Source organism: Ananas comosus, linkage group 9 (assembly GCF_001540865.1).
Source record: "Ananas comosus cultivar F153 linkage group 9, ASM154086v1, whole genome shotgun sequence".
Classification (NCBI taxonomy): domain Eukaryota; kingdom Viridiplantae; phylum Streptophyta; class Magnoliopsida; order Poales; family Bromeliaceae; genus Ananas; species Ananas comosus.
Window position 1 is genome coordinate 4,206,304 of NC_033629.1, and position 25,099 is coordinate 4,231,402.

At 35.5% G+C, this 25,099-nt stretch overlaps 1 protein-coding gene across 1 annotated transcript; it reads left to right on the forward strand.

The window, feature by feature from the left end:
* On the forward strand, positions 7,500 to 15,198 carry LOC109715685 (vesicle-associated membrane protein 721-like). The gene is made up of 5 exons (XM_020240801.1): positions 7,500 to 7,973; positions 13,771 to 13,912; positions 14,007 to 14,127; positions 14,250 to 14,312; positions 14,935 to 15,198. The coding sequence occupies exons 1-5, from the start codon at positions 7,784 to 7,786 to the stop codon at positions 15,079 to 15,081; spliced, it is 663 nt and encodes a 220-aa protein (XP_020096390.1). The 5' UTR covers positions 7,500 to 7,783; the 3' UTR covers positions 15,082 to 15,198.

Consider the following 25,099-nt stretch of genomic DNA (forward strand, 5'->3'; position numbering starts at 1 on the left):
GTGACAAAATATATTTATTTCTTTTTCTCTCTCTTTTTTTTGTCCGTTTGTTTGTCTCCTTCTGCTCTGGCTTGTCTCACTATCCTCATTGTTTCTTTCTGTCCTTCTCCTCTTGCTTCCTCCTCCTCCATCGCCCCCACATCACGTCACGCTCTTATTCGTTTTTCTTCTTTCACTCCTGTTCTTCTTTCTTCTCGTTGTTTTTTTTTCTTTGCTTTTCCTCCAGCTTCCTCTTCTTTCTCCTCTTCCTCCACTGTCCCTACATCAACGCCTATGCTCAGCAAATGGCGACGATGATGACGATACTGAAAGATTCAAGGATGACAGGAGAGCTCATCGGGCGGGAGACGGTGGCTGCAGCAACAGAAGGCAAAAGAGGGGCCGATAATGAATAAAGATGTAAATAGTAAAAGAAAAAAATAAAAATAAAAATAAAAATTAAATAAAAATACTTTTTTTTTTTGAAAAGACTATTATATGTCGTGACTACAACAAGAAAGCCCAAGAATCAGAGAAGAAAGAAGAAGATAATAAAATGCACTGTTTGAGATGAAAGTTACACTATTTAAAACGAAAATTATATTTTTTAAAGTAAAAATTATACTGCTTGAGACAAAATTTGCATAGTTTGAGAAAAAATTACACTGCTTAGACGAAGTTGCATTTTTCGAATGAAAATTATACTTTTTAAGTGAAAATTGTACTATTTGAGAAGAACATTACAGTTTTTTAATAAAATTTTGCATTGTTTATGACAAAAATTATATTTTCTGAGACAAAAATTATACTATTTAAAACGAAAATTACACTTTTTGAGAAAAAATTATACTATTTGGCGAAAGGTACACTCTTTGAGCGAAAACTGTACTCTTTAAGTAAAAGTTGCACTGTTTGAAAAAAAAATACAGCAATTTTCTCTCAAAGATGCAACTTTCGTCTCCAACGGTGCAACTTTCGCTAAAAAAGTGCAATCAAACAATACAATTTTGCTTAAAAGTGCAACTTATTTTCAAATAGTACCACTTTCACCTAAACAGTGTAATTTTTATCCCAAACAGTGTAATTTTCGCCTCAAAAAGTGTAATTTTTATTTTAAATAATGTAACTTTATTTTCTTCATCTTGTTTCTCTGGTTATTAGCCTTTTTTATAACGGCGACAACACATAATAATCTTTTCAAAAGAAAAAATATATATATTTTTATTTTTCTTTTCATTCTTTCTTCTTCTTTTCTTTCTTCCATCCTCTACATCTTTTTTTTCTATCGTGCTTCTTCATTCGCCCTTTGCCGCAGCCACCGCCCCTACCCAATACGCTCTTCTGTCATCCTTGAATCCTTCATATCCTTGTCGTCGTCGCTATTCTTGGAGTGTGGTGTCAATGTAAAGGCAGTGAAGGAAAAGAAGAAGAAAGAAGAGAAAGCAGGAAGAAATGAGAGGAAAAAATAGCAAAAAAGACGATGAACCGAAACAGTAGGATAATGAGAGAAGGAATCGACAAGAAATGACAAAAGGGTGGTGGAGGAGGAGCAGAAAAGAGAAGAAACAGGAGAAGAAGGAGAGAAAGCATAGCGAGGAAGGAGTTGAATTGGAAAAAAAACAAATGAGAAAAATAAATGAGTGAAAAAAAAATGAGAAAGAAAAAGAAATAAGGGTATTTTTGTCAGTTTTTTAAAAATTCGAATTAAATCTGTAAATTCCAAAATAGTGCCCTATCTTTTCAAAAAGTCAAAAGCAATAGATTTTTATGCAAATTGGTCAAATTCTAAATAATTTTTTATATTTTTTGTTAAAATAATTAGATTATTATTATTATTAATTTATTATTTATAATTAAATATTAATAATTAGATTATTATTATTATTAATTTATTATTTATAATTAAATATTAATAATTAGATTATTATTATTTAATTTTAAATTGGATAGTTATAAAAGATATTAATAAAGTAGTAAAATTTTATTACAGATTATTAGGTGACGACAGAAGTACTAGATTATCATGAAATAGGAGGTATTCTTAGTATTATGTTTGATGAAATTCATTAATAATCTATATATCTCAATTTGAGCGGTTTGATAAGTTCGTAAGAAAATTATCATTCTGAATATGAAATATACAATATTTTTTGAATATTGCAAGTCTTGAACCAAATGGTTCCTTAGTTAATTTTGATAAAAAATTTCTTTCACTAATGTCTAATTGATAGGAGGAAGTCAATGACATTAGAACCGTAAACTTTAATGTTACTACAAATAAGAGTAAAAAGAAATTACAACAGTTAATTCTTTATTAATTTTTAGCTCTTTCTTTTTTCATAGTATGACTTTTTTTATTATTCCAGATGAAATCAAGTGCTTTGTTTAAAAAAGCAGAATTACGAGCGAATTAACTTACCGTGAATCAAACAACGTAAGTAGATATTTTTTTCAACCAAAAATAATTTTACTGTTTCCCGCTTTCGGTGAAACAAATATGCATGTAGAAGTTATTTTTCTCTCTCAGTATGTTAACGGCAAAACCTCACTATAATCAAGTTTATTAAGAGTTTGTTTATTTACATAAATATTACTTTCTATCGCTATTTATTTGATAAAAAGTTAATGACTTTAGAAATATAGTTATTTCACTTTAATTTTCTTATTCATTTTACCGAAAATGTCCACATTAATACTTACAACCGTTAACTTTTTATTATTTTTCCAATCTCTATTAATATGTAATTAATTTTGTCACGAACCACTAGAAATTAATTATGGTATTCTGTAAAAATGAAGTTAAGTTTGAATATAATTTGCGGCAAAACAACAAAAATAAGATTATACCTAGTATAAAAGCATTTGATTTGTATTATACAAGAATATAAAATAACGCTAGCTTATCAATATCTTCTTTTTTTTTTGTGAGAATCAAATCAATGCAATACAAACAAGCAGTAATAAATGTCAAAATGCTTAAAATATAAATCAAAATATTTTGTTTATTACTCATATTCTCAATCATTTTTGTAGTAATGCAAATAATTTTGAAAAATAACCCTAAAACAAAAATAAATAATATCCATAACTAAGAAAAATTAAATTTAACTTTAAAATTTTAACTCATATTATGAATTAAAAATTCTTAATTCAAATTTGAAAAAAATTAATGTATAGTTTAAACATAAACATTAATTCAAGTTTCAAAAAATATGTTGAAAAAAGATATGGAACATAAAAGCATCGAGGAGGAAGAAGTCAGAAATGATATTTTAAATTTTGAACTTCCATCTTCAACTTTGTCACCAAATGAAGGCATTAAATCGAAAAATACAACGGTTGAATATGATGAGGTCGAGGATCAAATCCATGAAGATTCTAATAACGGAGAAAGTTCTCATGAAAGTGGAGAAACACATAACTTGCCTTGACGTTCTACAAGAGAGCGGCACACTCCTATGCATTTGAAGGATTTTAGGGATCCAAATACATTTTGGGCACTAATTGCGGAACAAGAAGAGCCACGTATATTTCTAAAAGTCATAAATTCTATTGATGCAAAGTTGTAAAGAAGCAATAGAGGAAAAAATTGTAGCACTTTATAAGAATGAAACTTGGGATTTGGTGAAGTTACCAAATGGTCGGAAAGCAATTGGCTACAAGTGGATATATAAAATCAAAATAGAAACCGATGGGACAATTCAAAGGTTTTGTCACGTCCCGGATTAACACGTTTCCCGGGCTTGCCAACAGACCCTCCTTATACATAGGAATTTTTCGTGTATACGAAACGATAGTTGTACTTGCACACAGATAATACTACAAGAAGTACATAGCTGCAAAAAAAAAAAATACGGAAACATATATAAATAAAAAGGTCCACTGCATATACAAGTTTCAAAATATTACCACTTCTCAGAGAGTAAAACTAAATACAACTGTATGTACATGCCAACATGCAAAACTATCTCTGGCAAGGGTACTCCTCTAATATGGTGACCAGGAAAGATAGGGATCTAGCTCGCAACTTCCTTACCTCAATTAGGAGCAGCAACAACAACTGATGGCTCTGCAAAAAAAGTGGTAACAAAATGTGTGAAAACTACTGCAAAACAAAGTAGTCCTCAGTGGGTACTGTCACCGATCCCAACGGCCTACTCACTAAGTCTACAGTACAAGTAAGAAATTGATAGGTAAAAGATAGTAAAATAAGCCGGAAGAAACTCTACATCTAAATGCCACTATACTATCACTATCCAAACCGTACTTTCTGTAGACATATAAATGCATTTCTAACTACAAATTAGCCACAACTAACCTAATCTCAAGGGACTACCAACTAGCCAGTCCAGCATGTGCCCAAATACACTGCACACCACCCATGGGGTCGCCGGTCCAAGAAAACTGCCCAAACGGGACTGCTGCGATGTCAACGCAAGAAAAGCCTCATTCCGGAGCGGCACTCGTTGGCGTAACCCAACCGAGTATGTAAGCGTGTCTCTGTCAAGCTCAATCAGACTCACATGCTATAATAAATACAAATAGGTCAAATTGGTCTTACAACCAAGCCTCACGTGCTCTCTGCACAATCTGATACAAGATATAAGAATTTAGATCCACCGTCAGCCCCGACGGCACCCGACAGTACAAAACAGCCTAACTCTGCTGTAAAGATGAGTTTAACCCCTCAGCACGAGCGTAATCTCAATCTACACTAGTCTAAATATCCATGACGCACTAACAGTGGTGATACAAAAGAAAAATTGGCTCTTGAAGCTATATCTGATAACTTTTTGAAAAGTGACAGGTGTAAGTTAATAAGTTTTCTTCTAAATCAAATCCTACTTCAGCAGATAATAATCATCATAAATTAGCTAAGCATACTCTAAAACTTAGATTTCTTCTATAACATACAAATCTACAGTTTGAGCTATAAAATAGGATGATTATATGCAAAACTGTACATGCTGGGGTTTTGAATACTTAGGAGGAATTTCGAAGATTTCGGATAACATCAACCTACCTTAAGCGCTAGTCCAATAATAACTAGAAGTCGATAGGAGAAGCCCCGCACAATATCCGCCCCAACCGAAAACAAACTAGCTGAAAGTAGGATTCGAATCCACTCTGCAGCACTTCTAAGCGCCCAGAACTGCAGCCTGGCAGTTTCAACCTATACGAGTTTATGATTAATTTATATATTGAGAGGATTTAATAGAAGTATTTAACAAATTTTGAAAGGTTAAAAATATGTGTTTGAAATTACCCAAAAATTAAAAAGCTAAATTACACTTTTGGTCCTCAAACTTTAAGCTGCGTACTCTTTTAGTTCTATTTTTTTTAGAATTTTTACTTCAAAAATTTTAAAATATTATAGGTAAATACTACGGTAAAATTTAGTTGACCGAATATGTGATATCTTACTAATTACCACTTTATTGATTATAACTTAGTTGATTAAATATGTGACATTGTCACGCCCCGGGGTCCCTTTCAGTTTAAAAGATAGCGAAAAAGCGTCTGAAATTTTTTTTTTTTTTTTTTGAAAACTTGACCCCAGAGTATGCCAGATCCGCCACAAATACATGAGNACTTATGTATGTATATGTAGGTGAAAAATCGCAAGAAGGTCCTCCCAGAGCTTAATATACTTAGCTAAGTCTCTGCCAGCGTGTGCGTTTCGCGCGTATGTACCTCCATGTTCGAATTCACGCAATTCGATACATAAAATATTAGGTCTAGAGAAAAAATATCATTTTGCGATCACCGACCTCTCCTCGAACAACGCGCGATTTTCGCAGATCCGTCCGTCAGATTTGCGAACGGATTGTACCAATGCGATCAGCACGACGGAGACAAGAAATTTACGATTTTGGTTCACCTCGATCGACCATGGATTCGCGACGAAATCCAACCTTTCATTCCAATAGAATGAATAACACATAAATACATATAAAACATGTATTTTTGGATTTTCTCGAAATCCGTGCATCAAACTCAAAATCCGTCAACGCCAGTAGTTCCAGAACAACTGAACCGGTCGAAACGAGCTATTGGACTGATATGAACGGAGTCTGATACGCACCAGAAGCCAACTCTACCCCGTGGCTTCTCCGGAAAACCGGAGTTACTATTCACTTAAGTGAAAACTAAAAATCGCGTATCTTCTCCATTTTAGCTCAGTTTCTCCTGAAACTTGACGAGTGCTTATGTAATTAAATTACACACATAAACCTTATCAACAGAGAGTTTAGTTGCACTGTCAAAAATCTCAGTCCTTACAGACATCTTACTATTTACCATTTTATTGATTATAACTACCACATCAATGTCGTATGGGAGACACAGTGTCATTTAACTAACTAAATTAGATAGTGGGAGACACAGTGTCATTTAACTAACTAAACTAGATAGTGAAACTCAATTGCAACAACGTAAAGCTAGGTAAAATTATATGAAGCTTATTTGAACTATGGACCATTGGATTTAGCTATTCAACATTTCAAAATTTTGATTTTACTATCTAACTTTTCGCTCTGTTTGATTTGATTCCGCCAATGACAGTTTGACTTCAAAAATTTAATGCATCATCTGTTTTTACGGATTTAGTTCATATATTTCATACAAGTCTCTAACTATAAGTTTATTAAAATAAGTGATTAGCTTAAATTTTAGAGCTAAAGTGTCATCGACTCACTCAAATAAAACAAATTGAAAAGTTGGCTAATAAAACTAAAATTTTGAAAGGTTAGGTAGCTATATGGTTTATAGCTTAAATAAGTTTTATATATTTTTCTCAAAAAAATTAAAATACATAAACTTTCTTATAAGTACTCATAATTTTTTTTTAACTTTTCTGCCAATTTTCAAAAATTTACTTTTTGTCGTTTTAAAATTCAAAATTTTTTTTAAAGGGTTACGACATCAATAGAAATGACAAAATGACCAAACTAATCTTGCTTATTTTATAAGAAAAAAAATAACTTTTAAATATATCTTTATCATTTCAAAGAGTATTTTGATATAAACTATAAGAAATGAGCCGAATAGTGATAGAATCCTAACTTAGGTTTAGTCTGGCTTTGAGGTCCATGTGACGCTATTAGATAAAAAAGAGTTAGAGTAAAAGTATATAGGGATATATTTCTGTGTTCTCTGATGGAACTGTAAAAAATATATCGTAACCGATTCACCGTCATATGCGGAAAATAAACTTAACTGAAAATATGAATCAACTAAGATTCGAACATGGGACCTCGGGTATCAACTATCAAGTTCTTTACCACTTGCGCTAGGGATGGTTGGTTGCGGAATGCGATATAACGTATGGAACAAACAAGATATTTTTTTCAATATATATTTTTTTCACAATTCCAAACAAAGCCAGAAGTGAACTAAATATATAAAATTTTTAAAAAATATATAAATTTTTAAAAATAATTTTTTTTAGTTATTTTAATAAGAAAAAGCCATTTCGGCCTGTGATACGTGCAGCAGCCGCTAGTATCATTTATCTTTCAAGAAAGGAAGCTTCCCCCTCACCCTTCCTTCTCCCCAAAACCTTTCACATCTAAACCCCTTCCACACTACGAAATTAGACCATTTCTTATAATATATATATTATATATATACTTTTCGCCGGTGCTAATTAATCTCGCCCACCCTTTTCTACCAAAACAAAAAGTAACAGCGGGCGAATTCCTTCGTTTCCCCTCTCCGCATCGGCGATATCTAGGCTTAGGGTTAGGGTTAGGGTTAGGGTTTGATCCTCGGAGGAGGAGGAAGGAGGAGAGGAGGAGAGGAGATGGCGCAACCGTCGCTGATCTACAGCTTCGTGGCGCGGGGGACGGTGATCCTCGCGGAGTACACGGAGTTCAAGGGCAACTTCACCACGATCGCGTTGCAGTGCCTCACGAAGCTCCCCGCGAGCAACAACAGGTTCACCCACACCACCGACGGCCACACCTTCAACTTTCTTGTCGAGGACGGATACAGTAAGCTCCCGATTCGATCTCCCCGCCTTCCTTTTTTTGCTTTTTTCGTGTTGTTTGATCCGTTTCTTGATCGGATCGTCGGCGATATGACTGCAACTTGTGTTGTTCTTTTGCGGTTGTAACGTGTTTTGTATGTAGTAGGGTTTGATGAGGGGAGGTTTTGTTTTTTTTAAGTTTCTAATTTTAGGGATTGGAAGCTGTTGACACGCATCTTGTGACGGCAAGACGCGTTTGAGCGGCAAACGAGTTGTGGGTGTTGCCGAAACCCGAATTACCAATAGAAGGGGGGCCTCAGTGAAAGAGGTTGCCAGAAATGCCAAGGGCCGAAGGTTTCAGTGGCCTTTGCTTCAGTAACACTGAGAAGCACGGACCTACGTACTCATTTGAAAATTGAAAATTGAAAATTGGATAGGGGTGCACCCATGAAATCGGAAATGAGTGAGAAGTCCGAGAGCAGTTTTGTGAAGGGAAGATAATGCATCGCAGGAGTTTTCTCCGGTTATGACTGCTGAAGGGATATAAAAAGAAGCAAGGGCTACAAGGGGAAAGGATTTGGAATCATCATTACCAACGAATCTTTTATTTTTATCTTAGGAGTAGTTGTAACATAGTTTAGAAGTGGGCGTAACTTAGAAGCTTCCTGTCACGGACTAAAGCAAAATCGCTTGTCAAGCCTGTGCGGTGCTTACCTTCCTTCGCGAAGTGAGCAAGCCTGCCTCTCGGCTTGCTTGCCTGAACCTACTCATCCTACGACTAAGTACGAGAGAGAGAGAGAGTTTGGAGGAATGTGGTATTTTATTACTTGAGAGTAGATGAGTACAACTGAGTTATATTGAGGGGGTGGAGGCCACAAGTATATGTAGCCCACTCACCGCCCAAGAGAGCAACTAGAAAGGCGCCAAGTGGTGCAAAGTTACAAGAAAAAATAGGAGGCGATGAGCTCCCAAAAGCCTACATTTATTATATCTTCTAGATATTCTAAGGGACTCTTGACTTGGCTTCGGCTTTCACTTTCTTAGTCTCGATACCCATAGATGCTTCTAGAAGATTCTGGCAATAATCTCTTTTTGAAGTTTGGGTGATTGCAAAGGAGTAGACTGGGGGGAAATTCTAAACTCTTAACAATCTCTCCCACCTATTGCGCAGACGTCCTTGTCGTGCCTGTGCCAGTCCCGGTTTGCGTAGCCTTGCTTGCGGTCCGTTGTGCCTTTATGCTCACGCAGTCTCGAGTCACCACTTCCGTAGTTTGCTTTAGTTTTCGCATTGGCTCTCAGTGTCTTGCCCCATTGAGCCCGATCACCAGTCATTTCGTAGTGCATGGAAGTTTGTTGTCGAGTTCGAACTGTGGAGGGAACTTGTCCTCCGTGACAAGCACACACAGGCTCTCGAGCCATGGGGTTCCCACGGGTCCATTTAAGGATCCGTCCTACTCGCACACCCTGCTGACGCCTGTTAGTAGATTGCTCCACCTTTAGGCCTAGGGTAGTGATCCCCTTGTGCCATCAACACCTTGATCAGATGGAAGTCGCTCCAGCAATATTTGAGGCTTGACAGCCTCGCTCTTGTTCAAGTCCTCCTTGAGGCCCTTATGGTAGACAACCCTCTTGCACCTCACCTTCTCGCAAAGCTGTACGTCAGGAAAAATTTGGTCCTTTGTATACTCTCTCGACATATCAGGACCATACATGGGGTTGACTCATCTATGAAGCTCAGCATCCACAAGTGTGGTATGGCACCCCTTTCGTTGATGCTAAGAAATCCATCCCTAGGATCACTCCAAAGTTATCGAGCGGCGCCACAATGAGATTAGCTGTGCCCCTTCACGATAGCTATCTACATGCCCTTTCAACTCCTTTGATAGGTTGCGCCTCAAAGTTGGCAGTCTTGATGCGATTCGCATCCTTCTCCAGCTGAAGGCTTAACCGCTTGGCCTTCGCTTTTGCGACGAAGTTGTTTGTCGTGCCAGTGTTGATCATTGCTCGGGTGGCCCTCCTATTGAGGGTCACATCGATGAACATCTGCTCCTTCCGGTGGAGGTTGCCACTACTTGACTACCCACGAATTGCATTTACAAGTCTTAATGTGCCCATCCTCGACAGTTTCGTCGTGTACTTATGGCGAGTGAGGTCACTCCCAACCTACTCACGTTGTTGGCGAAAGGTCACCATAGCAGTCGCAATGCTGTACTGCATGGCATGCAGCCCGTCGTCCATCACTCTACGTGTTGGGATTGAATGGAATATCACTTTTCCACTCTCGCAACCACATTCTCCGTCAAGCCCACATAGTCCTTGAGCGGAGCGGACTCCCTTGCAAGGGTCTGCGACTCCTTGCTTTTGCTGCGCTTGGAATGCTTGGGCTCAGGGACGACGTTTACGACGATAGCATCTGACGGGAACGTGGTTCCCAGTTCCCAAACTCGCTTTGATATGAACTGTCATGGACTTCAGCAGAATCGCTTGTCAAGCTCGTGTGGCGTTCGCCTTCCTTCGCGAAGTGAGCAAGCTTGTCTTTTCGCTTGCTAGCCCGGACCTATTTTTCCTATGACTAAGTTCGAGAGAGAGTTTGGAGGAATGTAGTATTCTATTACTTGAAAGTGGATGAGTACAATTGAGTTATCCTGAGGGGGTGGAGGCCACTACTATATATAAGTCACTCCCCGCCCAAGAGAGCAACTAGAAATGTGCCATTGGTGCAAAACTACAAGCCAAAACGGGTGGCTACGAGCTCCCAAGAGTCTACATTTATTACATCTTCTAGAAACGCTAAGGGACTCTTGACTCCTCGGCTTCCGTGTTCGTAGTCTCAATACTCGTAGATGCTTCTAGAAGATTCTGACAAAACCTTTGCAATAATCTTTTTCGGAGTTTGGGTGATTGCAAAGGAGTAGACGGGGAAAATTCTAAGTCTTCGACATCCGCTCACGAACCAGTGCTCCACCTAGCATCAACCACCCTGAACCACTCCGACCATTGCCGGACCACATCGGTCTTTATCGGTAGACGCAATTCCATATTGCATTCTGCCGCCACGTGCATAATTCCACTTTGAGAGCCAATTTTGCTTAGCAGTTCTGTCCAACTCACTTTTGGCCCGGATCAACGACTGAAACCTGAGAGGCTAAAGGCTTTGGGCTTCGGCTGGTATATGAAGACCCTAAGACCGTCTCTCAAGGATCAGACTTGATCAGACTGTTTCCTTTCCGATCCGCACTTGAGACAAGGTCAGACCTAGCTTATGCATAGAGGGGCATCAAGAGGCGGATGTGTTAGAGTGTGCCACGTGTCACCCTGCATTTTCTTCGTCAACAGAAGTGAAGGAGTGATTGGTAGTTTCTTGATGATTCATAGGTTTCATGCGATTTGTTTATATTAATGGAGTGTTGATTCGAATGTGCCTACAACATGATGTAGTGTAACCAATTACCTTTTTTTTTATATTTAGGAAAATAAGAAGTCTAATATTTGCTACTTTTTCACCAAATAGGATCTTGTTACAGAAAAGTTAGATGGATTGCTTAAAAAATTAGATTGTACAAATAGGTAATTAATTATAGAACTATTTCAGTCATGCGTGAAAAGATATCTATGCGGATTAGTGTTTGAGGAATTGCAGTTTCACCTTTCAGTGAATTACTACTTTTTGGTTCTTGGATTTCTGGGATTTCTTTTAGGTGTACAGGTACACACTAAAGTAGACTTGTGCTTGAAGCACCAGGAGTTGCTACCTTAGTGTGAAAAAAGGTGAAATTGCCCGCTCAATTATAGGCCATTTTGAAATAAGTCCCTCAACTATTTTTTTTGAATGATAACTTCTTAATTTTTAATTCTTTTGTTCTGAACTATCTTCGTAAGTTGAATTGGAAATTTGTTACATTAATGGTTATGTTAGCTAATAATTAGCAATTAATTTAATCCGCAATTCCATCACTAAAAATGTTTTCATAGTAGTTAAAGTTGATAGAATTGTATCTAAATTTAACAAAATCCGTAATTCAATTGTTAAAAGCAATGTAAATCAAAAGAATGAGAAGTTGAGGAGATCTTTATCAATAGAAAAATAGTTGTGGGAATGGTTTCAAAATGGTCTGTAGTGGATTGCTGTACATTTTTACGTGTGAAAAACTCAAGGCTGAGGACTTCGCATGTGATGATATTTCCTGATTACTTTACTGATGAGAAATACTGACTGTAGAATGTATTGTCATCTAAGTTGTGAGCTCGAAAGCCTCTGAATATATTCCAAAGTGTTACTTCTGAGGGATTTTTTGCTCGCGAGTCATCATTGTAGGTAGGGATGTCAACAAGTCAGATTCGGGGCGAGTTTTCAAAAATCTGAACCCAAACCCAACAACCAAAATCGAAACTTGAACCCAAACCCGAACCTGACGGGTTTTGAAAATCCATATCCAGAATCGAACCCGGTCAAAAACCCAAAACCTGAAACGGAAAACCTGAACCTGAAACAATCATTTCTCTTTACCATATTTCAAAATATATTATATTAAAGTCTAAATTTGTGAAGTACAAATTCAAATATAATATCAAGCATTCTAAATTTGTGAAATGCAAATTCAAATATGATATCAGGCATTCATATGTATTATATAATGTAAAACCTATTCGGAATCAGGTCAGGTACATTCAAAATCCATATCTGAACCCGAATCCGTTAGGTTTTCATTTTTTTTTACCAGTATTCGAAACCATATCTGTTTAGCATCGGATAAACACACCCTATTCAGGTTTGGGGTTAGGAAAAGTTTTGGGTATTCGTACCCATTGGCATCTCTGGTAGAAGATGTAAACACTATGTTTATGAGAGGGTACAGAATGTAATCTAGTACTTTCTATCAAGATGAACTACGGAGAGGGTCTGGTTCGTGAACAATATTAGGTGGATTCTCTCTGGACAAATTTTAAACTCCAATGTCAAAGGGCTTGCATGCGAATCAATTGGTTCAATGGGATCCTATGTTAGTGCATTTTGTTGAGCAAACTATGCAACCTGAAAGGTGATTAATCAAAGACCAGATTTATCCTTTGAGCATCATTCTGATGAGCAAAAAAAGTTACATCACTATTTTCTATTTGTCTGGTTAGCTTGACTGTGGATTTATGGATCAGTTCATTCTTTTTTGCCTTTTGGAGTTTAAACTTAACTGGTTAGTTAATATGCTGTTGGAAGTGAGTATCCGAATGGACATTTTCAAAATAGTTGTCATGCCTTGTAATTTATGATTGTACTAGGTAGAGCAGTGATTAAACAGGCGCATCTTTGGCGTGCGCCTGAGAGGTGGAAAGCATGTGTGCACATACTTTTGCCTCTCAGTACATTTATTTTGTGTACAGACTTCTCGCCTTTCAGCAGATAATGTTTGCCCCTCATCAGTTTTTGCCTGAGAGGCAAAAACTAGGAGAGTCAAAAGGAAATTTTAGGCTTATTGGTACAGTATGTGTTGCCCCTGCTGACTAGCATGATCAGCATGGATTGCTGTGGATTATCTATTATTAAGTCTTATTGAAGTAATGTCATCCTTTTATAGCCAAGTGATTACTTAAGTGACTTGAGAAGTTCATTGAATACCCATTTTGTTGAATTCTTTTTACTGCTGTCCTCTTAAAGATGGTTCTACTGCATTTATCTCCTGAACTACTCGAGCAAATGGGCCATTTCTTCCTCGCCGTGTTAAATTTTGTGAACAGCTTATTTACTTTTTTATTTTCACTTTCAGCATTATTTTTGTGAGAACTATTCAATCTACACGTGAGGAGCTAATATTGAATCAAATTTGCAGCATATTGTGTAGTTGCAGTTGAATCAGTAGGCAGACAAATGCCCATTGCCTTCTTGGAGAGGATCAAGGAGGATTTCATCCAAAGATATGGTGGAGGCAAAGCTGCAACAGCTGCAGCCAGCAGCCTAAACCGAGAGTTTGGGTACCCTTTTTATTCCTGAACCAATTTAAGAAGAATAAATGATGCTGTATCTCTCAGAATATTCAGCAACAAAACTATGGCTGCAACTTTGCAGGTCGAAACTTAAAGAGCACATGCACTATTGTGTGGAGCACCCTGAGGAGATTAGCAAGCTGGCGAAGGTGAAAGCTCAGGTTTCAGAAGTCAAAGGAGTCATGATGGAAAATATTGAGAAGGTACTGCTGTTGCCATTTCAATAATAAATGCTACCTATTATTCAATTGGGATTGTTGGTTTTTTGTTATTGTTATTTTTTAAATGCTTCCGAGCCTTCATGAAAAATCTCTCTTGACACTAGGTTATAGAACGCGGGGAGAATGTCGACCGTCTTGTTGACAAGACAGAAAATCTTCGCTTCCAGGTCTGTTATGCCTTTCATTTTATTCTTCTTATGTTGTTGTTGAGATCCCCTTCCTTATTGAGTAGCTTCTCTACTCGGAGAAGCAATACTTGGATGTTTGGCAAACTAAACTTTTAAAGCCTTTTCTTCTGGTGGGAAGTGAAATTTAACTTCTGACCCTCAAAAAAACAGAACCGATTGATGCTTCTGACTGTAGCAGGAAGCTGTTGAGATGATTTGTGGCCCATAAAGCTGTTGGTTCTTCTTTCAACAAACTACTCTTGAACAGCACTTATGCATAACATATAAAGGCCTATGTTGTCAATGCACTCCATAAACTACCTGCTCTGATGCTTATAGAACACCCCGCAAAACCCTAAAGCTTTGGAGTTCCGCTCTTTGATGCAAAAGAATGGTGGTGGAACTTCCACCGGAAGTGTATCTGGTGGAATGCTTCTTAGGAGGTTTCCACTGTCATTCGTGGTATCTCCAATGTACTTTACAGGACATTTTGGGGGGTGTTGAAGCATTGCAGCAATGACATTCAACGGGAATGTCTTTCGAAACGAGTTCTATGCACCGTAACCCCCTTTCTTTAGGAGCTTGGTAGTGAAACTTCTTTCCTACCCTTTGCACTTCGCAGGCCAACGATTTCCGACAGCAAGGAACGAGGGTGCGGAGGAAGATGTGGCTTCAGAACATGAAGATCAAGCTAATTGTCCTTGGCATCATAATCGCTCTCATCCTTATCATAATCCTGTCTGTGTGCCATGGCTTCAAATGCAAGTAATTAATCGGTCTTCAACCACCCAAAGATATAGCTCTTACCCTATATACAACTGCTGCTTGTCTGAATATAGTGGTGTTTGGTTACTGCATAGGAACTCTATTGCTACTTTGTGACCTAGTATTCTTCTTTGTCAGTCTAGTATTCGTTTTCTCAAATGTTTTTGTTCTTTTTTTTTTCGTTTTCATTTTCTTTTTCTTGTTAGCAATTACGTTCTTTATGGTCGGTATTCGCTCGTACTGTTATGTATAGTGTGGATGCAATTCTTTGTTGCTGTATGAATAGAAAGCTATCTTTGTGCTCTGCGTGAGATATTCGAGGCGTTTGTTTCACCGATTTGTAATATTCTGGGATCGCTATAACTTTTCCATTCAAAATGACGGGATAGCTGCAATGCGTCGCTCTTGCTAATAAGGAGTTCTGTGTTACCATGGAAAAATAGCAAGTTCTCCCGTTGTCTATGACGAAGCAAGACGCAGGGTTTCGGTCATCACTTTCTTATCATCCTTTCTGTGTCCTCTGTACGGGAGCCGTATGATGGCGATTTTGATAATGCATAGTGTTTTGGTGTTATGAATAGGTGAAAACCAAGTTGAACTGTACTTAGGAGGAAAGGGTATTATTCTCATGCTTGTTCCACTTTTGCATAAGCTGGTGTTATGGTTTTTCTTTTTATTTTTATTTTAAATTATGCACCTTTGTTTTTACGCTTTCTGAGAGGATGTTACCATGCTGTCTCATTTTTTATTTTTTAGAAATGAATTTAGCTGAAAATACGAAGCAACTAGGTTTTGAATTTGAAACTTTGGGCATCAATTATTCACCTTTTTGCGATCTGTGTTAGGGACGGTCGGTTGCACTTAGGCTCTTAAAACTGCAGAATCCGTCTGTGATCTTAAATATGGCTAAATAAGATTAGAAAGGTATCTGCTCCAATTTGCTAATTCCCGCCCTTCTCTCTAACTCTTCATGTGAAGAGTACTACTGAAGGTTATTCTTCTTATCCGGGTAATGACACAAATGTGTTTCTGATTTATGGTTGGTGGAGCTTCGGTCCCGATCCGTTCCTAATAAGGTAGTAATTGAGAGACGGTAAATAGATTTCGGACGAGGAGAAAAAAGAATCCCTTCGTTAAATAATTTATGTATTCTTTTAACTCCTAATATCTTAAAAAAATCCCTTCATTAACTTTTCGTGACTCTTCCGTTATTATTATTATTATTATTATTTTTCATGACCACCAAGAATCACACCATTAAAAGAAAAAAGAGTTCCACTTTGAGATGTAATTCTACAACAATCTTAATCCGGTGGGTATCTTTTCTCTAGTAAATTCTCAATATTCTTGGATAAGGGTTATAGCGTCAGTATACTTGCAGGTTAAGGTTACGATGCTAATGTGATAATGTGATATAGAAATGAGACAAAAAGAATAAAATAGAGAAAGGATGGAAGAATTTTAACTGATAAATGAAGAAACATTAGCGGAGGGAGACTTTTGCAAGGTACTGAGAATTTGAAAGGACACAGATTATTTTAAAATTTAAATAGATATCAGCTATTTGTATGCTTTTAAAGGACATACTAGTGTTTATCCCAAAAAGGAAAATTGATCAGTCTCAAATCTGCTTTCCAATTTATGCCAAATCTGTATTTAATTTTATAAAGACATTCACTTCTTATTTTTGCATTTGAGTTGCAGTCCCCTTGAATTGAATATGTTTTAGGAGAGATCTGCTCCTGGTAGTGCTTATCTTTGTTGTGATTCTAATTTTTACATTGCTTAAATAAGGCAGATATAATTGTAGTGAGGCTGAATTTGTATGAAAATATAAGCAGGAAAATAATTGGCAGGGTTGATTTTGTGTGACGGCGCAAGCCAGCGAGTTTTCTGGTGGGTCAATTTTTGAGAGAAACGTTTATGAATAGTTGTAGATCGTAATTTTTTTGCTTCGTATGAGAATCATGAGATGCAGAGATGCACATCGGTGAGCTACAATGAGCTCTAATACCATGTTGTTTTTTTTTTTTTTTTTTGAGAAAAGGTAGCAAGCTACCTGCTTCATTTATTAAGTGGAAGTGAATTAAGCGTTACAGGGTGAAAGCAGCTAAGGCTTCCGGAGAGGTGAAAGGCAACAGTAGAGGAGAAAGAAAAAACAGGAACAATAAAATAAAAGGAAAATAAAAAAAGTAGTACGATAGATGGTATGCATGTGGTCAGAGATGCGCGGACCATTCGGCCAACAAAAGTCTCAGGCTTTCGGAAGAATGAAGAATGTTGTGGGACTTTGCATGGAAGATGGAGTTATTTCTTTCCGTCCACACGATCCGCGAGATTCCAGCTAGGCGGCTTAAGCATTCTGATCTCAGAGTAGCGTCGGTGGTGCTGCCAGTTAGGGTCCATAGTTCTCGGACGTCCCCTAGAGCTTCGGTCAACCTGCCCCTCTGTGGTAAGTAGAAGGTAACGAGTGAAGATGCAGTTGGAGAATAGGTGGTCGCAATTTTTCGTGTTGAACGCGGAGAAGACATAGTGTTGATCCACCCTCAACCCGTAGGTTAGCAATCTGTCAGTGGTGAGTAGTTTTTTCTGAAGCAGTAACCAAATGAAGGTTTTGATTTTGAGAGGAATTTTCAGTCGCCAGATAAGATGGTTAGTTGGGTCCCTGATTTCAGAGTCGGTGAGAAAGATGTAGAGGGAATTTACAGTAAACTGCTGAAATACCATGTTACTTGAAAAACCTGATACAAGAAAACATTCGAACGAACTTTCATATGCCCTGATGATTTATTTATGACTGTTTTGAGCTTTTTATTTGTTATCATTTCCAGTAAATAACATGTAAGAAGTTCCTATATATATATATATATATATATAATATATATATTATGATATATATAAATATATAGAGTTATGATTGCGGCTAGCTATCGGTAGTAAATAAACTGCTCGTTTACTACGCACGGCAATGTTTGTTTTTGATGATAGAAGCTTCCAAATCGACAATCGCGCACCATTGACATGATCTAGACGCATGTTAAATTACTAGAAATGCAAATTTCATGATTTTAGGCATTAAAACTAATTGCATGCAACAGGGCTTTACAAAATCTATAATTTTAAATGACCGTATACGGGCGTTGCTCGTTTAACATGCTATAGCAAGAGTTCAAATTAACTAAATTTTTGTTAAAAAATTCTTCTAAACTATTTAAAATAAGATCTAGACTCAGATCGTCAAATATACATGTATGCATCACTTTTTGAAGATATTCATTTCCAGGCCATTCTTATTTTTTTGTTCTTTGATGACAGAGAACAATTAAGAAATGTGTGAATTGATTACTACAAGATAGTTTAAATAAGTTTAGATCATATTTGTAACGGTGCCTGGATCAATACAATTTGAAGCTCTATCATTGAAAACACCAATCGGATAGGAAACCGAGCCGTTTACTACTGATAGTATTCCTAGCAAAACTCTCTCTGTCTCTTCTCCTCTCTATACATATATAGAGTAGGGGCTACTGTGCTATTAGGAGGGCAACAGTAGCCCTTGTTCCAAAGTTTTTAACTACCACCCCATCAAATTTGATGGGGATTAGGGTCGAATGGCGAGAAAAATTGTAGAGAAACTTCAAAGAGCATAGAAGCAATGATAATATACTTACTATAGTATCTATTATATATATAATATATATATATATGTTATGTATATATATAATATATGTATGTAATAATTATAGTATATCCATTGGAGCTCCAATCTTTTAAAAGTACCAATTCTGTGCTTAATAGATTTAGCCATTGTATTAAGATACATGGTACGCCCGATACGAGCACCCCATGGATGGCTCGGTATCGAAGCCGCCCGTCCGTGCTGGTGGCGCAGTTGTTTGATATAAATTTTTTTTTACGTGTCGAGAATGTGCTATTTTTCGGACTAAATGGTGACCTAAGGGAGGGGGTTTCCTCCCCTGGCTAGTCCGTATTTCCGATTGCATGAGCTTGATTTCATTACCATTATTTTAATCATTTTTATAACAATAAAAATTAAATTATATGCGGTTAGGATGATGGGCCCCCCCTAGGGTTGATGGTGTTGGTTGAATATTAAATAAATCTAATGGGAAAATGACTCCCGACGATAGCTTTACGGTAAAAAACTACAAGGCACCAAGTGCTTTGTGCTTTTACAAAGCACCATAAGCTGGACTTTCTCTCTCTCTCGTCTCTCTCTCTCCCCCCCCCCCCTCCTACTATATAATAATACTACATATAGAGAGTCCCGCTACTATACTATATGAATACGATCCGCCCTCGTACTCAAAGTTTTTCAGATGATAGAGCTTTCGAACGACGATCCACACCGTTAAACGTTAACAGAGCAATTTGAAAATCAAAATCAAATTTCATAATTTCGACATATTAGCCTTACGATCAAAGCTGCACAAAATGATAATTTTAACGGCCGATGGAATACTTGCTAGTTTAACGTGCAAAAGAATGCAGAATAAGTTGAATTTGATAGAAAATTCTATCATACATAGATAAAGATCAATACTCCGATCTTGAAACTTGAAGATCCGATCATCCATTTTTAAAACATCGTCGATTGACCGCTCATTTTAATGCACGCTTGAATGATTTTATATCTCCGAAAATTACAAAATTTTATTTCTAGACACGTCAAAATACTCTAGATCATTTAACGGAGTGGATCGTCGATTCGGAAGCTCATCATGCGAAAACAACTATGAGTAGCGAAGGGTGCCAAATACTCAAATAGCATATAGCCCTACGCTATAGTCCCTATACATAATTTATAGTACGTGGAGACTCCGTACTATCAGTCTCGTTCTTTGATTATAGTTCACTACATCAACGGATCCACACCATTAAAACTAATCTAGGATATTAAAGTTTCAGAAATAAAATTTTTATATTTTTCGACATAATTTACTTTATGAATAAACCATTTCAACACATTGTCAATTTAATGCTACTATGACGAGTTTGGAAGTTTAAACGGGTAGAAGAATCTAATTTCTTCAAATTTGATTTCTGAAGCGCATTCAGATCACTAGGCATATAGAATCGAAAAATAATAAAATATTTATTTCTAGTACTCCCAAATACTCTAATCAAGTTTAACGGAGGTCCGATCGACGATTGAAAGATCCGCAACATCGAAAACAGCTGGAAGCTACGGAAGCTCCGTGGCTTACGATAGCCATAATACCCTCAACTCATATATATATATATAGTATATAATATATATATACTTATATATATATATATTCCTCAGAAGAATACAATTCTCCAAAAAAAAAAAAACTTTTATATTTTTCTTTGCAGGCAAAAAGAAGTCCATTACAAAATTTTGTATGGTTTGGGCCAACAGATGAATTGCTGTCCTACTTGTTTTGTAGTTGATATTCTGCTATGTATTTTAGCCCTGCATACATTATTACTCCAACCAGATATTGTTGTTCAATTCCTCATGATAACACAAAAGCATTAATAAATTCTCATTATAAATGCTATGGCAATTAGGAAATTGTTGCTCAACTAAAGATTCACTCATGTGACTCATGGTAACACAAAAAACCTTTGAAAATTTATTATGAATGAGGCACTAAAGCTTCAATATTAGATGCCCCAAAATTTTAATTTATTTCTTTGCTTTCATGTATGCATGGAAAAGTTAAATTGAGTTCTTTGATTCAAATTAAAGCAGAAATTCCAATTGATGCTTCTACTTCTACTATAGATAAAAGCTATTAAAAAAAAAAGCTTACATTGAGCTCTTGGGAACCAAAAGCAGAAATTCCAATTAATGCAGTAGTAGATAAAAATTATTAAATGAATAATAACAAAAAAATAAATCCTATTGAGAAATGTTAAAGTGGGGTGTATATCTTACACTCCATCATTTCAAGAGTTGAAACAGCTTTTTAGGTTTTTAATGTTAAGAAAAAAGATTGTAATAAGACTAATAAGATAAAATTGATCTTTGGATGAATAGGGTACAGAAGTTCTACATCTATGTTTGAATGTACAAGTAGTAGTGCTCAAACCTGTTTCCTTGAACAAATCTTATCAAAGGTCATTTTCCTCGAAGCCAAACAGGCCCTCAATTCGCATAGCTAGCTGCATTGTCTTCATTCAATTTTTGACTCTTTCTTGGGACTATTGGGAGGTGAGAAAGTTAACTGTAGCAAGGAACTTTCTTAATGTCATTGTAAAAAAAAAAAAAAAAAAAAAAAAAAAAAGGAAAAAAAAGGAAAAAGAAAAGGTCAGTGTAATAAAAGAAGAACTTATTTTGTGGTCATGAGTTTGGTATACATTACAAGTCCTAAAAATTATCACCTATAATAAGGAATGTGACATTTCACTTAAAAGTGAGAGAAGTGGAATGACTTTTCTTGCTTTCTTTGTTGGGTGCCTTTGGACTATCTTTAATACAATCTCATGATCATCCCCTTAAGCAGGGAGACTAGGGTTATGAGAGAAAGTCTATCACAAAAGAAAAAGAGAAAAGGCAAAAAAAAAAAAAAAAAAAAAAAAAATCTATGCTGCTAATTGATTAATAAATGCTACTAAAAAGTTTAGCAGCATATGACACCAAATGCTGTCTATACCAATGTAAAGTATTAGCAACATTTATAATAAATACCGCCAATATAAATTAATTAGTGTCATTAGGAGCATGCCACTAAAAGGGATTAAATGCTAATTTTAAGTTATTTATTAGTTGCACATAAATATAATGCCGCTAATATAAATATCTGATTTTACGAACTGAAATTTTAAAATTTTAATTTTATTTTAACTTCTTTTAGAAATAAATTTAGCTGAAATGTGAATCAATTAGGATTTGAACTTGAGACCTCAGCTACCAACCACCAAGCCATTTGCTACTTGCGCTAACTACTATCAGTTATATATATTTTAGTTTTTTAAATTTTAAGTCTTCAATTTTAAAATTTTAAAATTTAAAATTTAGATACTAAATTTAAATTTTTAATTTTTAAATATCAAATTTTAAGTTTCAAAATTTATAGTTTTAAATTTGAAATTTTAAATTTAAAATAAATTTAAAAATTTAAAAGTTAAAAATTAAAAATTAAAAATTTTAGAGTTTAAAATTTAAAATATAAATTTTAAAATTTTAAATTTTAAGTTATAAGTTTAATTTTTAAAATTATAAGTCTCGAGTTTTAAACTTTAATTTTAAAATTTTTAATTCTAAGTAAAAATGGATATATTAATAATTATATATTGATTAGTAATGATATTTAGTAACAAGTGCTGCTAGTTTATTATATTTAGCGGCATTCACTAATTTACGTCGCTAATTTATTCTATTCTGCAACATTAATAGTAAATTCCTGCTAAATAATTAAATTTAGCGACAATTATCTAGTAATATTGTTAAATATATTAATTAGCATGATTTAAATAAATGTTGCGGAACAAATATGGTGGCATTTAGTAATAAGTGCTGCTACTTTATTATATTTAGTGTCATTTTTATAAAATGCTGAAAATTTCAGCGGCATTTACTAATTTATACCGCTAATTTATCCTATTTTGCAATATTAATTAGTAAATTGCTGCTAAATTATTAAATCTAGCGGCACTTATCAAGTAAAATTGTTAAGTATATTAATTAGCGTTATTTAAATAAATGTTGCGGAGTAAATGTCGCTAAATTATGAATTTAATTGAACACATTTTTGCCATTAATTTTCATGTTGAGAAACTCAAGTATCTAGTTTTTAAGTGCCTTTTTGGCCTGGCTAGTGCAATGGAAGTATGAATTCAGTAGATTTCTCAAGAGAACTACTAACAAAATTTTCATATACCCTCTATTTCATCTTTTTACTAAGAGAGACATAGAAGTTTTGCGAACATAATGGTTTTGGGTACTATAGATGGTTATACTGGCTTCTTATCACTGCAGAAGCTTCAGAGTTTTTGCTAACCAAATGTTCTGTTGCAGTTTCTCAGATAGAGTAAATTTTAGATTATAGTTTTCTGTTTGGTCATGTATTTTTCTTTAATTGTTTCGTTTTTAGTAAAACACTGTGTTGCCATTATTTTTTTATAACCATAATTCAGGAATAAAAACAAGAGGCTGTTGCAAGGATTTCAGCAAGAGTAGTAGGGTTTCTCAAGCTATAAAACTTTTACATTTTTGGCGATAATCAAACAACTCGATTCAAATAATTGGGTAGGATCAAACAGGCATGAACTAATAAATTTTAAAGAATATCTCCTTCATATTCAAGAAATTCATGGGCTAATAAGAAGCACCCGCTTATTATTTTCTGAGTCATTTCCTATTAGATCACTCTTTTGGATTATTTTTTTATGTAAGGTTACCCAGTGCCGTTGTGTCTATCTGCTGAAAGGAGTTGCTCTCACAGGTTCATTAGTTGATTAATCTTGTAAATTCCTATTAAAGGGTTTGGTTTGGTCATTCTGAAGATCGTGCCATTCCTGACCTTCCAAATGACCCACCAGCATGCTATTAAACTGATTAGCCTGGGCCTTGAATTTGACGAACCCATCCTATTTTTCCACCTGTCCCAGACCAAAATCACTGCATCCTCGCCCAAATCTCTTGTCCGAACGTCGCCCAAATCTTTTGGATTAATATTAAAACCAGTCCAAAGCTGTTTTATTATTTGTATATGTTTCTGTCTACTACTTTGTTATCTTTCCGGTTAGCGTATGTATATTTTGCATGATTCATTTGATTTTTGGTATGCAAGCTAGTAGGGATGTTAAGACTATTCGTATGCTATTTACGTAATCGAATTTTCGATCGGTTAACACTACACAATACTCCATGAATACGTGAACAAGACAAATTTACTTTACAAAGCAATTCAAAAATAGGTAAAGCAAATATTCTATGTACCAATTTGGCCACAAATTTGTTTACATTGCTAAAGCTATTTATAGATTCAAAGTAGGTTGTAAAGCAAATATATATGTCTGTGTCCAATTTGACCAATATCAGGTAATTTTCAAGCACTGTCTAAAAGATTAAAAGCAAGAGGAGAAGATGTGGATACTTCCTTCTTTTAAAAGGGGCCATCAGAGTTACCATAAGAAAATCTTTTTCTTTTTAAAGTACCCAGTGTAACTTTGATAATTGTAAAGTGCTTTTACATATGTGCCCCTACAAATTTATCACCTTAAATCAACAAATGCATTCTTATTAAATTTCTGTGCTTCCTTTGGGGCAGTAAAGAGGGGCATTCCTGTGGAAAGAGAAATTTTAATTAAAATGGCAAGCATGAAATTTCTTCTTTTCCTTTTTTTTTTTTAAAAAAAATTTGATTGGGATGCCCTATATGTATCATTACTAATTAAAGGGTTTGTCTGATTAGATGTAATTGTAAATATAGTGTAGTTCGAAATATATATAATTGTAAATACAACAGTTATAATTACACACATCTTGTTTGTTTAGATACAATAGAAAATGCAGCAACTGTAAATGCCTTGTTTGGTTGTGTGCAACTTGACAAGTGCATTTAGAAAGTTTTATCATTTTATATATGAGTACTCTCTACTTAGGAAAAATAATTATTTTTCATTTGAAAGATTATTATGGAGGTAAGTTTACTTTTCTTTAATATTACTCTCTCCAACTGCTGCAGTTGGAACTGCGGCTGCTCAAATGCAGCAGTTGGAATTACGCCCAAATTGGCCACAGTTTTAATTGCGGCAATTTGGATTTAAATATATGAAACTAAAGAGAGAATTTAGATTTGAATGCAGTTATAATTGTAAGGCAGTTGCAATTACATGCAATCAAACAGCCGCTAGATATATAACCAAAGAGTTAGAAGCTTGAGCCTTATTTTTTAATTGACTTCCACAAAAATTTGAATTTTCACCATGAAGAGTGGATATATAAATGCTAGATAATTTAAAAATATGGAAAGATGCCCCCTCAACCATATACATGCCATTGCTAGATTTTGCCGAGTTAATCTTTT